The sequence below is a fragment of the Gobio gobio genome, assembly GCF_949357685.1.
Source record: "Gobio gobio genome assembly, chromosome: 16".
NCBI classification, from domain to species: Eukaryota; Metazoa; Chordata; class Actinopteri; order Cypriniformes; family Gobionidae; genus Gobio; species Gobio gobio.
Window position 1 is genome coordinate 45,271,620 of NC_137109.1, and position 16,818 is coordinate 45,288,437.

At 39.8% G+C, this 16,818-nt stretch overlaps 1 protein-coding gene across 1 annotated transcript in view; it reads right to left on the reverse strand.

Moving 5' to 3' along the window:
- The window catches only part of stox2b (storkhead box 2b), a gene marked incomplete at its 5' end in the record, with an annotated part of 67,511 nt that extends 52,251 nt beyond the window's left edge, over positions 1-15,260 (reverse strand). The window contains one exon of the mRNA XM_079838332.1: positions 15,095-15,260. Within this exon, the coding sequence (XP_079694458.1) occupies positions 15,095-15,260 (166 nt within the window). The remainder of the gene's footprint in view (positions 1-15,094) is intronic.
- Positions 15,261-16,818: the final 1,558 nt, after the last annotated feature.

Here is a 16,818-nt window from a genome sequence, read left to right on the forward strand (position 1 = left end):
TTTTCAATTAATTAGTTGATCTAGTTGGATTCATTCACAACTCGTTTTCAGTCAATGTTCAATGTTAATTTCTGGGTGAGCAAATGCATTATCTTTAATCTTTGATTAAAAGGGGAGCGGTAATTTTTTCCCCGAAAAGTTTCTTCTTGTATCTCTTGACTCAAATAAATTAAATAAACCTCATGAACTAAATATATGTGCCGAAGACAAATTTGTCTCCTCTGCCTGGGTGCTTATGAAAGATTTATTTAGATACTCAAAAACAGACATTAAAAAGTGAGTGTCTGTTGCTGTAAATGTATGAGTGTGTGCATGTTTCTCCATAGGGGGCATTCTTGCATCAGACAGCCGAGGGGCCGTGGCGGGTTAACGGGTTCATTCTGTATCCCAGCATGCACTGCTGCATCCTTTATGCCGCAGTGTATGTGTGGGAGCCGACATGTCAGAAAAAGATGATGTGCATATAGGTGTATGTACGTGTGCATATGTCAAAAACATTACTGCAATCTTTTCGCTGATTTGGAACATGCAAATGTTTCTGGTATAGACACTGAACTCCGACTGTTAGCACAGTTAATGTCTGGTAAAGACAATAGTGACAGAATTGCCAATAATGATTGCTCAGGCCTCGCTCAGGACCTGAGGCAACAATGGATGTCATGGCACATTAGTCATGGGTCATGACGGTCATCTAATCAACTGTGTCCAAAAATCGACTAGTCAATTAGTGAGCTCAACTAGTTTGTTTAGATCTCTTCCTACAGTATCCATCCATTTACACTACATTATTATACATACACCTCCATTTTACTGTATATTTTATCAAATAAATGCAACCTCTGTGAGCATATAATACTTCTTTCAAAGAAGAGACTCTTGAGTAGCAATCGGTACAATTCAATGTCTGTCAATATGAACACATTTAACTGAGCAACTGCTAAAACATTCTCCCAAAATGCAAATTTCGTCTGCCTACTGTAGCAACAAATCCTAAAGATCTAAGAGCTCAGATCAAACCAGTCGGTGTCGGCTGACAATGCCAAAACGTCAGTAAAAACATCTGGAATAAAAGACTCTCAGAGCTTCAGTAAATAAATCTTCATTTAATTATGACCTCATTACACAACACATAAACAACAAAACTTAATGTTTATCAGGACCAAATGTGATTCATGATCTGAAATACTGTGATGGGGCATCCTGTAAATATCAGGGAAGACACAAAGCTACATATTTTCATAATCAACCGGACATTGTGTTGTCCGAACAAGTCGAGCGTATAGATGCAGCCTGAAAGGAAGAATTTACATTCAGCATCAAATTCTCCAAAAGGGTTTTACCGTTTTACAGTTTAGCAAGCCAGAGTACAGCATACTAAAACCTTCTCAGAGGCCATTTTACACCTGGTATTAAGATGCGTTTTAAGGCCATTACATACTCCGTTAGGGCTCCCAGGGCGGCGAGAACAAAATTACGTAATTTTGTTCTCGCAGCCCTGGTTTGGGAGTTCTCACAGCTAGTTCTCGACATCACCTGAGCAAACTTTTTTTCTTGTGGGTGTCCGAGAAACTGCGTGCTGCAGTGGGCAGTAGGGTTGGGTACCGAACTCGGTACTTTTAAGGGCACCGACCGAATTACGTCGGTACTACCGAGTACCGATTCACATTAAATCAGTCGGTACCAAATTTCGGTAACCGAGAACGCATCTGGTGATATAGACTAGTGTCTGTGAATATTAAACCACAAAAAGACTATTTAAATATGAATCCTGCGTGTCTCTGTGCGAATGAATGCCGTAGAAGCGCGGTTTACCACACACACACACTCACTAATCGCGCTCACTATCACTATGACGGTCGCGTGTTCCCATCTCTGCCGTCTCATATGAGGACATGAACACATGAACGTCATCTCCAGAGCCACTGAGAGTCACTTTAGGAGTATTTTACCGTGTCATTTGAGAAAAACTACCGTCATATAAAACACAGAAACTCAAAGGAACGACAACTCGTCAAAATAAAAGTCCGGTTTATCTAGACAAATACATCACTGTTGAACAGTAGAATTTAGATATGTCTCAATTAATAATACAAACACAAATGTAATAATAATAATAATCAAAACTTAAATTTTTAAGTAATAAATTAAAAATGTTCTGTTTAAATGTTTTAATTTTAACCATATAAAGCTCAGTTGTGCAGCACTTTGTTTGACAAAAAAGTTTAATTATATTAAAAGATACATTAAATTAAGGTCTTATGTCTTCATTTGATTACCAGAAAATACACAGCACATAATTTGTGGGAAATCTTTTCATAGAAATTAAATTAAAAAGAAAAAAATAATATGGTTGTTTTTATTAATTCAATTTAAGTACCTAGTAGCCTACTATCTAGTAAATATTACAGTATACAAACATCACAGACAATGGCAGACAGAGACCAGGGTAGCTCTGGCATAATGTCAATAACACTTCTATAAATTACTTACAGGTTATTTATAGTTAATGATGTAAACCCCTAAAGTACTGTAAAAAGGTACCGTTGGGTACCGGTACCAAATTTCGGGTACCGGTACCGATACCGGTTAAAATGTGAACGGTACCCAACCCTAGTGGGCAGGGCCTCTAATGACTCCGCAGAAGTTCGGCACCTGCTTTTCTCGTGGAGAATGGCATGTCCTGGCCAGAACGAACTTCGTTTTCTCGAGGTGGCTAGAACAAGAACGAACACATTTCTTTGTTCTTGCGGAGTATGCACCAAACTTTAGTTGATCAGATCACAAGTGAATGATGCTAAATACTGGTGTAAACTGGGTCTAAAACACTGAGCTTGTCCACTTTCGATCACATCCAGAGGTAGTCGAAAACGATTCGACCGGATTGCTTTCGTAGTGTAGACATTCATTCGGACAACTGTTCAAACAGCCACAAAACACCGCCTACTCTCCACCTACTGACCTAATGTGTAAACATAATGGGAAGTGCACAAGCCAGACGGGATTTAAACTTTGTCAGCTGAAGTCCCAAGTTTGGTTTGAAGACGAAAAACTTACCGTGCACAATGTTCCCTCACCATTCCTGATTTCTAACACACACTCACAGCATTCAGCATGGCCTTGCGGCTGTCAGAGCAGAAATGAAAGCTGCTGCTCTTCGTTTTTCCGTCATCTCCGTGCAGGTTCATATGTAAATTGTGTGAGTTTATTTCATCCATTAGATTGAAAGATCTGAAAAGGTCTATACACATTTACCCGCCCATAGACTCTCCCCTCGAAGAAATCAGGACAGAAGTGGTTGAAAGAGACAAATTAAAACACCAGGGGTAAACAGGAAGGTTTCTTCCTCGTCTACTTGTGATCCGATCGACTAAGACGCATCTTAATACCAGGTGTAAACAGCGACAGCGACAGTCAACTATCCTTACCCACCACCACATATTAATTGTCAAAACCGATTAAACTCAAGGCAATCGCCTCACGGGACATGTTTGAGCTAAAACGTTCTTTTAGTCCTGTGGCAAGACGACTGCGAACGGCAATAAAAAGTGACATTCTCCAGAATGAATGCTGTCCTTTACAGTGCAATAAGCAGAGAAAACCACAAAGAGTTCTGGATATGTTTGAAGTTTAACGCTCTTTCATTAGAAATGTTGGATGACACTGCACGGCCCTTCTCAAAAGGAGGTGATGACAACCTTGTCTGCATTAAAATGGCTTTCTATCCCTGCATTCTCGTCGCACAATCTGCAATTTACAGCCTGAACGGAGTTTCAAAAGTAGGCTTGATGAACGAAAAGATTAAAAGAAAGCATGAACAAAGTGAACAAATAAAAGAAAAGTACATTAGTAGGCTGAAGTCATCTTTGAAAACTTCAAGGTTTACAGCTTGTCACTTCCCCAATAACTAGAAGAAGAAGAAAGAAAAAAAAAGGAAAAACTGTGATTATAAATGCCAAAGGGCTGAACAGCAGATTTGAAGTTAGCTGGAGAACTCGCAGTTGCTCCTACGTTGGGGCCACTGACATCTTACAGTTTACTGAGACTGTGTCAGCTAGGATAGGAATAGGAAAGAAAAGCGAAAATATGTGAAAGACCAATACAGAGATAGCTGAGAAAAGAGACCGTACAGATCCAGGAAAAGGCTACCGCCAACACAGTTGATTACGGTTACAGAGAATTCATTCTCAAGTTTTGAAATCAAGTTTTCCTCGCAAATCCAATGTGTGCTACTTGATGCTCTAATTAGTCTGTTTTACCATATTTTTAACGGCTTTTCACACTTGAAATAGTTTAACTCAGGACCATTCAGGTAGCCCAACTCATTCTAAACCCTGGGTAAACTGAATCCTGGGTTATCTTGCTTGACATTACACACTGCTCACAAGTAATCCTGGTTATTCATAAGCTGACGTTTCACATTGTACATTCCTAAACCCTGGGTTAATGTTCTTATTTGTGGGGTCAGTGTCATTGATGTAAACGGGTCACATGCTACGTTCATCCACTCAAAGCTCTAGAATTGCACACCCTCGTATTGCCAACTGTAACATCAAGTTTATACTGAATGGATACATCAGACTATAAAGGTCTCCTTCTCTCAAATTGTCATATTTTCTGTCAGCATTTGACATTTTTTTCTCTCAAACACTGAATTCACTGTTTATATAATGTGTAGTGTTTCCGTAACTGTTCAAAGCATGCAAATATGAGTATGTGATTGGTTGTCTGTTGCCAAGCATCTTACTTTAAAGGTCCCGTTTTTCGTGTTTTTTTTGAAGCTTTGATTGTGTTTACAGTGTGCAATATAACATGTGTTCATGTTTCATGTGTAAAAAAACAGTATTTTTCACACAATTTACTTCTCTGTATACTGCTGTTTTCACTGTCCTCAAAACGGCCTGAGAATTTCCTCGTTCTATGAAGTCCCTCCTTCAGAAATACGTAACGAGTTCTGATTGTGCCAGCGGTTCCTGTGTTGTGATTCGACAGCAGCTTACACGCGTTGCCCGGAAAGGTCACGCCTCTTACCATAACGGGGAGATGAACGCGCTCATACTACAGCCCCTGAAGGCCAAACAAAGGTGATTTGACTCCGGGATGAAAATAACAGCGTCTGGACGACATGGCGACAAACGCAACCGAACCGAACGCAACACTTCCTCTTCTCTAAATTACAATTTTGAAATGTTCCTTTACCAGGGTTAAAAGTGGTGGTTAGAATGAGGATAATCTGGGGTTAAGCGCAGTGTGAAAAGCCCTTAAGTATTAGGACGCCTTTTATTTTCCATATAAATAGCATGCGTTATATAGAACAGAAATGTATTTAGACAAGGACCCCCAAATATGACAATCCCATTTTAAGAGACTCATTTATACTGTGTGAGAAAAATAGGATGTTTCATATTATAAATGCAACAGGCTTTTGTATTGTCATTGTACTAGTCAAAACTAATGATGATCAACATTATCTGTTCAATATTTTTACGTTGCATCACTGTGAATCTTTTGTTTCCCCTGACACTACTAGATTAAATGTTAGATGTAAACATTTAAGAGAAATAATTTGATTCAAATGAATTGTTATACCATAAATATCATCCCAAAGTTAAATAGTGCCTCATAAACCCACAGCTATAGGTGATAGTTGCAAAGAGAAACTGTTGCATTAAACATTTTAAATTAATATCTTAAATTAACACATGAACTATGATAGCCCTAAAAAATATGTTTTCTCTCAAACTTTCCATGGATACGCAGTTTGAAAACCCGATTTAACACTTCATTGAACTTCATGTGCTGAATCTGAACTGCCATCGCTAGACATATGAAGGCCCTCGCATTGGTTTTGGTATAGAACGACTGAGAAAGACGGCAAGGAGGGACGGTTGAGAAATTGGCTACATCTTCAGAATCCAAATAAATCATGGACAATAAAAACATGGTGTGCAACTGTGTGTGATTGAGTGTGTTTGTGTGCACTTGTGTGGTGGGTACATGGCAATTCTGAGTGGCTTGCCAATACTTCAGAGTTCCCATCCAATCAAATGGCTAGAGAAGCGTTCCTTTTGATGGCATCCAAAGCTTCTCTCTAAGAGTCTGGAAGGAAATGCAAAGAGCACCAGAAAACAAACACAAAGCATTCAAAAAAATGGCAATCAAGCCCAAAGTCTCCAACAATCAAAACAGCTTGTGGTAAATAACAGTCTCAAAAGCCAATCTGATGAATGACTGGGAATGACTCAGTGTAGCATTTTCCCAACAAATACACATCAATTCATTATAACCATCCATGACAGTGATGTTTGATGTTTTTTGCAAGACGTTAACGGGACGCATATGACAAGGAGACTTTAAACTGTCCTTAAAGGGGTCATGAACTGGCTTTTTACATTTTTTTATACTCTTGTCTGAGGTCAAATTATGACGTTTGTGTGTTTTTACATTCAAATACATCATAAATAATAAGTAATAGGCTATTTTCTACCCTGGTTTTGAGCCTAGCTCCTGGAGTGTTCGGTTTTTACGGGTGTGCCGCATTGAAGACTTGAAAGTAAACACCCACTGCTTTGATTGGATAACAGTTTTGCATATTATAATTGTTTTGAAATCGTGTGGAAAAACGGCAACCGGAATGAATCGCCCACAAGGCTCGCAAAATGTCTTTATCAAACAAACACAATGATTTTTCTCTCATCCACCCGCAAATAATTGGAATGTTATTTTTTTATTACTTGGCCGGCCCGATCGGTGGATATAACAGCGAACCGTGCATCACTAACACACACACACACACACACACACACACACACACACACACACACACACACGTGCATCAGCAAAACTTCACTGCACACAAATCAGCATGTTCAAAACTTCCGCGGTTGTATTGTCAAGAGAGTGAACAATGCACATCAAGAAAGGAATGTTATTTCACTATTTAAGATAACCCGTCGGGCAGGGCGGTGATACATTTTGGTAGCCCGACTGGAAAACACATTAGCCCCAGGGCGTTGGGATTTGTGAGCCCTGTATAGCCCCATGTAAGGGACATGTTCTAGTCTAATCCCGCATCGCAGGACAATGAACCAACAACACATCAAATACAAAGGATACTCTGTGGTAAGTTATGGTTAATAACATTGTCATTCTGTCTCCAAATCCTGTCTCGACCGGTGTGTTTACAAATCGTTTGCGGAACCAGCTTTTAATAAAAGCTTTTCTTTGACTAACAAGGAAGTTTTCAGTTCTAAAACTTACAGGATATTCTTATATTAAGATGACCTTTTATATATCAAAAGCTCAAGGGAAAGTTGTTTTCTCAATTCAATTTTCATTACCATTTTAAATTAAATAGAGATTCTTTTTACACAACCTGAGTTTGGACACAATCAAATAAAAATAATAGTACATTTAGTTTTTTAGAACAAAGTGTTTTTGTACTCATTATTGAATCTAATGATCTGTAATGGTTCAACATCATGTCCTGACATGCTTTTGAATTAAAAGTATCTACTATATTCAATTAAAAATAAAAACGTACATGCATCAATACTTGCGAAAGAGCACAATATTCTGATTTTCCCAAAACACTATTACATCAACATTATGATATGCAGTGAAGCTTAAGCTGATTAGATGCTAGATCAGTATTAGTAGTTTTAAAAAAAAGAGAGAGAGAGAGCTGGAGAGGTTGATAAGGGTAATTGGTCAAATGCAGTCACATGGTTTACATCTAAGACATCTAAGCTTGTCCCATCTAGAAAATCAACCAACTATTACTCGGTATGCCCTGAACTACAGGACCAGCTGTTATTTATTTTAGAGCTGTTATGTGACACTACTCCAAGTATGATACCAGTGGGGTCAAATTAGAAATAATGACTATATACGAAAGGTCAAAGTAAAGTCTGATTGCAGCATTAAGAAGCTTTTCAAGATGAAAAAGGCTCTGATCTGGGCAGTTAGCTATTTAAAATAAACGGCCTACAAATCAATCTCCTAATATTTTAATGGCAAACTATGTAGTACCATATGTGCCACGAAATCTGTGTCTTAATTTAAGTGGAATACAAAGTTTAAGCTCCCTTAATGCAGAAAATCTTGGAATATTATGGGACGCAAGTGAAGAACTGCAGGTGGAAAAAGTCCCACAACATGTCCAATTTTCAGTGTCTACTGAAACAAAATCTGGGATTTTCACCAACATTTAAGTGAATCCCTCTAAAATCCCTGGACTGACATGGAGCTTTGACATTTTCCTTGCGACTGAGAGAATGTGTGTGTGCGTGTTTGAAGAGGATCTGAAAGACTAAAGATATGTAGAGGTTTTAAGTTTCCATTTTAAGCTAAAAGATATGATGGGTTTTCCTAAATTAGCAATGCACAAATCTTTCCTCTTACTGTAGCACAATTTTTCTCCAGGAGACTGCAACCAAAAATGTATTACTTATTGCCTCAAATTAATTACACATTTGAAACCAACGCAGACTTCCCTAACATTACTTTCCTAATGACTCTGGGAACTCCTCCAGAAAACCCCCGATAGTCAGTCAGTGTAATTTTGTGCTGAGCGATAGCCAGGTAAGATAACAGTAAATCTCTCTCCCAACTCACCCATGACAGAAGAAAATTCGCTTTAATCGTTTTAAAACTCTTCTTGTCTGAGAAAATACTAAAGTGGGGAACAAAGATTTCAGATACTGAAAAATATGATTGGGTTAAGCAGAAGACAGTCAAAACAAACGAACCCCACGAGTACAGCTGTAAGATATCAACCTTGTCCGTCGACATAATTTGCATGAGGATACGGCATACCACGGCTTCCCCGCTGACCTGCGCGGATTAGCACGCCACACTAGGCATGTGTTACTTGAAATGCAGAAGAATAACGAAAGACAAGAAAGCACTGGGTCATGTTCAGCATCACCCATAAAGCCAAAGCCTAAAACTTTATCTCCAAACAATGCGGATGATTGTGTGACCTTCACATAATAGTTTTTACCTTCCCACCCCCAACTTGCACTCCTCAACAAGAAAGCAAGAAGTCAGAAGTCAGGCGGTTTGTGCAATCCGTAAGCTCACTCGACCGACAGCACACCGCCACCATACTAAAAATATCACATAAGCCATGTGAGGAATTCAGAGTCATTCGTTTTTCCGTGCATTTTAACAGATATTGGGGAGCAAGTGCTTCCAACAATTGATGATGACATGTCAAAGTACTTTATGATCGTTTCTTTCCTGCATGAATATAATAAATCAAATACAGTCCAAAACGGAGTTTAACAGACCAAAAAAAAATGGTATTTGTGTGAGGAACCCTAAGAACAGGATTTCACAGATTTGCTTCATCAAGATTATCAAAGAATACATTTAGTAATTATTTGGTGACACTTCACAATAAGTTTAGATTCTGTTACAGTTCATGCACTAAATAATCGAACAAATGAACAACTTGATCATTTGCACAACTTGAAATGTAAAACTGGACATATGGTTATATTCGCAATTCAAAAAAATACTGTTAAAGTATTTTTCATTGTCCTTTGTTAGCTGCTGTTTTGACTAATGTTAATATACACTCTAAAAAAAAAAAAAAGGTTCTATATGGCACCAAAATTGGTTCTTGGCTCGTAATGAACCACATTGTAAAGTATTAATTTCTTTTAAATCACCCAAATCACTTAAAATCATCAGACCACCAGTTTGAGAACCACTGCTTCAAATCTATTAAGGGTGCTCCGGGCTGATCTACAATCAGTGGAAGCGGTCACATTTATTTGTAGCGTTTTTCGCATATTCAATGCTTATCGTTTCACAGAAAATGCATGTCTACGTTACAATTTAGAGTGATCTGTTATCAGAGGTGACTGAGTCCAAGTAATGGATTTCAGAAATGTAAATCAATCACGCAATTAACTAAAGGTGTATTCATATAAGGCAGAAACAATGAGCTCCTTGAAGTAATGAATACATGTTAACATGATTAGGATATATAGAAAATTAAGCATAGTTGCATGTTGATTCAGAGTTAGCTTCATCTGAAGTCCTCGAAGGAGTTGATCAAATTTAATTCACTTTTGAACTGCTTTTGGCCAGCTGGGGGACAATGCTACTGGACGTAACCAACATTGTTTAACGAATACTCTTCAAGCTGGGCATTTTGAAATATGTCTGTGTTTAGGCGTGAACCCAAATCTCAAAGTTCACTTTGCTTGTGTTCCACTCCCGTCTTGGAGCGCGCACACAGAAAGCCGCTTGGGGAACAGTATCACATGGCTTAATGCAGTTTTAATAATTCTTTTTATTATAGAACATGTCTTGCAACACACTCAAAAAAATGAACTTTCACTGTTGTTAGTTGCACTCAAATCATCCCTGTTCACATTACTTAAACTAAATTTGTAACTAAATTCACTTAAATTTACTGAGTTGTTTCTACTAAAAATGTAAATTATTACACTTAAGTAAAGCTGACATTGATGTCTTAAGACACGAAACGATCGGTTTGTGCAAAAAAACGAACAGTATATATATGCCATTTCCGGTGCGTGAGGTCTGTATACGATCTGGTGTAGTTTTGTGATCAGATCGTGTACAGCCCTCATGCACCGGAAGATCGCGTGCTCAAGGCAGTTGGACATAGTGGTGTGTTAGAGGTAAAAATTATATAAATACTGTTCGGTTTCTCACACTAACCAATCATTTCGTGTCTTAAGACATCAATGTGTCGTCACAAGCCGCAGAGTTTAATTTGGATTTGTCTGTGCATGTTTTTTTATCCTCATAGATTTTGTTACCATTCACATGCATTATACGATTGACAGACTGCAACAGTTGGAGTTAAATAGAAGTAGAACACTTCATTTGTGTTCTACTGAAGAAACAAAGTCACCTATATCTTGGATGCCCTGGGGGTAAGCAGATAAACATCACATTTTCATTTTTGGGTGAACTATCCCTTAAGATTGAAAGGAGCAGATGTTTCTATGATTCCTTCTGATTGCAAAAATCACTGCCCGCCGAAACTACCTCTTCAACATAAAATCAACAACGGATTTCACAACCAAAACCAAATGCTAGTGCTTTGATAGTCACAAGAACTCTGTAAATAATGGGTTTTAAGGGACTGTACAGAACAATCAAGTTGAGATTCACAAGGTCTATAAATCCTCAAGAGTCGTCCAACCATTTGAACAATCTTTAAAACGGAACCTCCCACTAGCCAGTGAAGAAGCCACACACATTGAATTGCATGCTAGTGCTTTATGCCCCAAATGTATAAATCACCACATTATAGGGGTGTAACGATTCACCAATGCCACGGTTCGGTTTATGTCATGGTTTTGGAGCCACGGTTCGGTTCAGTTCATTTATTTCATAAAAATTGATGACACACACACGTAAATGTCCCACTTTAGCCTACTTAAACACATAAATTGTATGAATAGGACATACTGATTAATAAAAAGGCCTAGAAGTTAAAGGTATTAAATAGCAGTTTTTGTTAATACTATAAAGTAGCCACCACACTAATTTAAAAATAAACCCCGAAAAATAAAGTGAAAATAAAGAGCCATTTTGTGGTTATGGAAACCACAGTTATGGCGAATACACAATACATCATGAACTGTTCATGAATCATATAAACTGCTCCTGATGATCAGAATGAACATCACACCTGCATGCCTTCCCAGCTCACACACGTGCGCTGCGAGTGCAGTATAACGGCTGACAGGACAGGAAAGCGGTTTTCTGAGGTGAGAGATTTAAAATTTTTAACAAGCTACGAAAATGACGATGTTACTGGGACTCCAAGGTAGCATTTTGCCTACCTGTCTAAATGAGGAAACTGGCTCTTTGTCCTTCCACTATGCAACTTGAGTCACGTTGACATGCACTTGGAAGATAAAGGTTAGTGTATATTTAGTAAATAATATTATGATGGTAATATTGAGTAAAAATACAGCTCTAGTTGTTAAAAGTGTATTACCATTTAATCTAATGTCAAGGAAGAAAAAAAAATATTTTGTGGCATAAGGTGAAGTGAGAGCTAGGCTTGGCTCGTTCAGTTCGAACCATGGGTGGTGTATCGCGTTTTTTCGGTTCGGTTTTAATATCGTTACACCCCTACCACATAATTTAACCTTTGACGCCCAATGTTGCAAAGAAACAAGAAGAGTCCTCAAACCAATGCAGTTAACCTATCACCATTCAGCTAAACCTCAAGCCTCAATCGCTTTAAGTAAATCAACTGGAACGTGGCTATTTTACGCAGACCAGAGTCAATTTGAGCTGTGAACCTTTACGCATGTCAACCAATGAACCATAACTCACCTACCACTGACACCAGGTAAGGATGGCAAAAACACTTCAGGGAACCAACAGGTGGTGCCCTTCACATCAGGCTCCAATTGTTGGCTATTCTTAGACTTTGTTGGTGAAATAGCTGGACGTAGACTAATCTAAACTGGGATGGGGTAATCCTCGGTCATCGCCACTCACTTCTCTCATTAGCACAGAGGAGAGCAGCTGTAACGAGAGGGTTCTGGCACAGCGGTAATAAGAGTATTTATTTTTATGGGAGCACTCTGTTGTTTCAGGCCTTGAGCTTGAGTCTGGGATCTCTCTGCAGTGATTTGGTATAATGACATCCAACAGGAAACCTTAATTAGCCGATCAAAATATGAGATGCAGTTTATCCTGTTATATATTTGTCTGAACAAGCCGTGTAAAGCATCACAAAAAGAGCAAGTGTAATCAACATAGCTTAAATGTCATATAGCTACAACGGGTCTCAGCACATCCAGTATATCTGATTACAGCAAATCTAGATGAAACAAGGTTACGCAAAACCATGCATTTTCACAACTGACTTGTCTGAATAACTAGTCAATCTTTACAGACTGACTAACAGGCTTCCCCTTTCACATTAAGATTGAATTTGCTTTACTTTTCCAGACATTTGTGATTACTAGATGAGGATTTTGGTTTTACATCATAGCGAGCAATTTCTCGCAGACAAATATTTTAGAGCTGGGCTACCAGAACAATTTATTTTCAGCACAAAGTAAAGTCTACGATTTCATTATTTCCCTGACTTTTCTAGGCCTGGTAAATCACAACATTAAAATTCCCTATGGGAGCACTGATTGTATAATTAGGCTGATTTGGGGTCACGTCCACCAGACCCCGATCAGATGCATTTCATAAGGGACACATTCTTGTTCAGAAGCAGTTAGCGCACGAGAAAGTAAAATCTTAAAATGCATTTTTAAAATGGTTACCATTTAAAGGGTTAGTTCACCCAAAAATGAAAATTCTGTCATTAATTACTCACCCTCATGTCGTTCGACACCCGTAAGACCTCCGTTCATCTTCGGAACACAAATGAAGATATTTTAGTTGAAATCCGATCGCTCAGAAAGGCCTCCATTGGCACAATGCACGGTACACTCTCAAGACCCATAAAAGGTACTAAAGACGTCGTTACAAAGTCCATTTCATTACAGTGGTTCTACAATAACTTTATAAAGTGACGAGAATAGTTTTGTGCGCAAAAAACCCCTAAATAAAGACTTATATCATGATGACCGATTTCAAAACGCAGCATCATGAAGCTTCGAAGCGTTATGAATCAGTGAGTCGATTCAGCGGTTTGAATCGCCAAAGTCAACTGATTTCAGCAGTTTGGCGGTTTGACACGCGATCCGAATCATGATTCGACTCGCTGATTCATAACGCTTTGAAGCTTCATGATGCATTATTTTGAAATCGGTCATCACTATACAAGTCGTTATTTAGGGTTTTTTTGCGCACAAAAACTATTCTCGTCACTCCATAAAGTTATTGTAGAAACACTGTAGTGAGATGGACTTTGTAACGACGTCTTTAGTACCTTTTATGGGTCTTGAGAGTGTAAAGTGCATTGTGCCAATGGAGGCCTTTCTGAGCGATCGGATTTCAACTAAAATATCTTCATTTGTGTTCTGAAGATGAACAGAGGTATTACGGGTGTCGAACGACATGAGGGTAAGTAATTAATGACAGAATTTTCATTTTTGGGTGAACTAACCCTTTAAGCTTGACATGACTCCTTAAAAGCGCACCACTTCCATAGAGACATTTTATTTTTTTACATTCAATATGGTAACTGACAGATATTCACCAAAAAGGCTAACTTTCGATAACCTTTTTTCTCTATATCAATAAGCACAGTTTCTGAACTCCCTGAATCACCATGATTCATATATTATCACATCACAATATCCCTCATTTATATAATTCCCACCCAAGGCATATACAAAAAAAGGGGGGCGAAAAACTTTTCTGAAATGCGTTCGAAGCAGTTGACCAATCACAACACACTGGTCCAGCATTACAAACAGACTGGAAAGAGAGGTACTGGAACAAATGTAAAATGTGTGAAAAATAAAGTGTTTTTTGAATATTCAAGCATGAAAACTAGACCCCAATTCATTAAACATACACCCCCAAAAAGGGCATAATAGGTTCCCCTTTAATGCGGTGAATTTGAAATACAAGTTGCGCTTTGGTGACTGTAGCGGCGCTGGTTTAAGAGGATGAATTTACAGATGCAACTTTTCAAAGAGTTTACCATGCTGACAGTATAACAGCACACTAAAACCAGCATGCCAAAATCCTCTCGGAGAAGCAGCACCCCTAAATCATCCCGACAAACAGCTCCACTCAAAGCTAAATCAAAACTTTAAAAAAAAGGGGGGGTCCTAAACGCTAGTCGTTCATCCAGAACCATCGTGACAAATTTGCACGTAACAAACGCAAGTATGTATATATAAAAAAAATACACAAATAAGCTCCAGACGCAACAAAACTCAGCTAACACTCGCACACACAATAGCATGTTCAGACAGTGTGGAACGATTGCTAAAAATAGCTGACCTGCATCTGTAATGCAACAGACATAATCATCTCATGGCCCTTGATGTGGTGAAAGTCACACATTCAAAACAAGCTTTAAATTTGGGATTGAATTCAAAAACAAAAATGTAAAATCAGACACACAAATGAACGAAGCATCACTTCTGCCAGTGGAGCGTAAAGAACAACTGACCTGTTATCATGAATCCTCTAGGGGAGTGCGAGATGAAGTGTTTAGGGTAATGTTTGTGGAGCCGGTAGTCTTTCTCACTCCGTGACCGAGTGCGCTCAGAAGCCCGGTCCGAGAATTCGGAACTGGGCCAGGCCCTGCGCAGAGTGGTGCTGCGGGTTTTTTTCATGATGAGCCCGGATAAACGCAGCGTGCCGGCACCAGCTCTGATATCACACAACCACGGTCAATCTTTGGACATGGCAGGACACCGTCTCTATCCACGTTTCTTCTTCCAACAGTCGGGGAAATGCACACACACAAAAATCACAGACGCTCGGGTTGTAAAGTGGTTGTGGAATCCCTTAGGAATGGTTACGGGTCCTCCCGATCCGGAATCTGTCAGCTGCAGATGCATCCAGCGACGCATCACCCTCCACGCACCTAATCCCGGCTTACGGTTTCTGGCTTCACGTGCAAACAGAGGCACACATGCTCTCTCACACGCTCTGCGATTGCAGCGGCATGTGGATGGTGTGTGGGAGTGGAGGGAGGAAGGGTACGAGGGGACTCGTGTGGGAGAGATGGAAGGAGGGGATTTCGGAGGGGTCGGAGTGGGGGGCTGCAGGGTTTTTGCACCGTGAGAAGAACCCTAGATTCAGACAAAAGATCAATTCAGCCAAGCTTCAATCCACTAGTGCAGAGCCGTCGAGACAAAAGGAAACCCCGAAAACAAATTAGACTTTTAAGACCAGAAACCACAGCGGAGACAAAGTCTCAGGCGGTTGTCTTCGTGTGCTGGGCAGGGGTCCTTCAACCATGCAGAAATGATAAGAGGGGGGGAAAGGGGTATATATATTGGAGACACAAGATCCAAGTCCTCCCCCTTCTCTGATTCAAATCCAATCCTGGAAAAAGACCGCTCAATCTGTTAAGAAAAATAACGTGTCACGTGGAGACATCCCACTTGGGCGCGTTGAGAGAATCTCCGATGCATTCATAGTCTGCGGCCAAGATAAACACTGATGTGAATATAGGCGTCCAGAGAGAAAGCACGTTAAAGAACAGCCCGTCTTCTAGTCTTTCTCCAGGCTGTGTTGTCTGACTTTCCTCTCCTTCACCACACACACTCATAAACGCTCTCTCGCCGAGGCTGGCGCATGCAGCTCCCGCTTTGGTCTGCGCACGCTGATGATTTGAGGAGCTGTCCGTCTTCAGACTTGTTGATCCAGTCAGGGTGAGCTCCTCACCACAAAACCTTCAGGGCTTTCTCTCGCGGTCTCTCACTTTCTGGCAGTCTGCCTAGCCTATAGAAACACTGTGCTTTATTTACATTCGCTGCCTCGCAAGCTCCCCAGACAGCCAAACCGTTGCAGTAAAGAGTGTGAGAAATGAGGACGAGGAGTCCCTTATCTGCAAGCGACGAATGACAAAAGAGTTGAAGCTTGCAGTGCCTATTCCAAAAGAACTTATTTTCTCTCTCTTCTCTCACTTTTTAGACAGAAAATCCCTCTTTTCCTCCAAGGCAGAGTCATTCACAATTCCCACTCGTTCCTGTCAGTCGAAGCACCAGCTGCAAGAGAAATTCCTCTGGAATGCAATTAAAGAGATCCCTCCACGGCAGCGCGAGCCGGGAAAAAGGGGGTTTGGGGAGCAGTGTGAAATGGTGAATGGAGATCTCTCCCTCCCTCGCTTTCTCTCTCTCGCTCTGTCACGCTGTCATCCCTCCCTACCTCTCCTGAACGGAG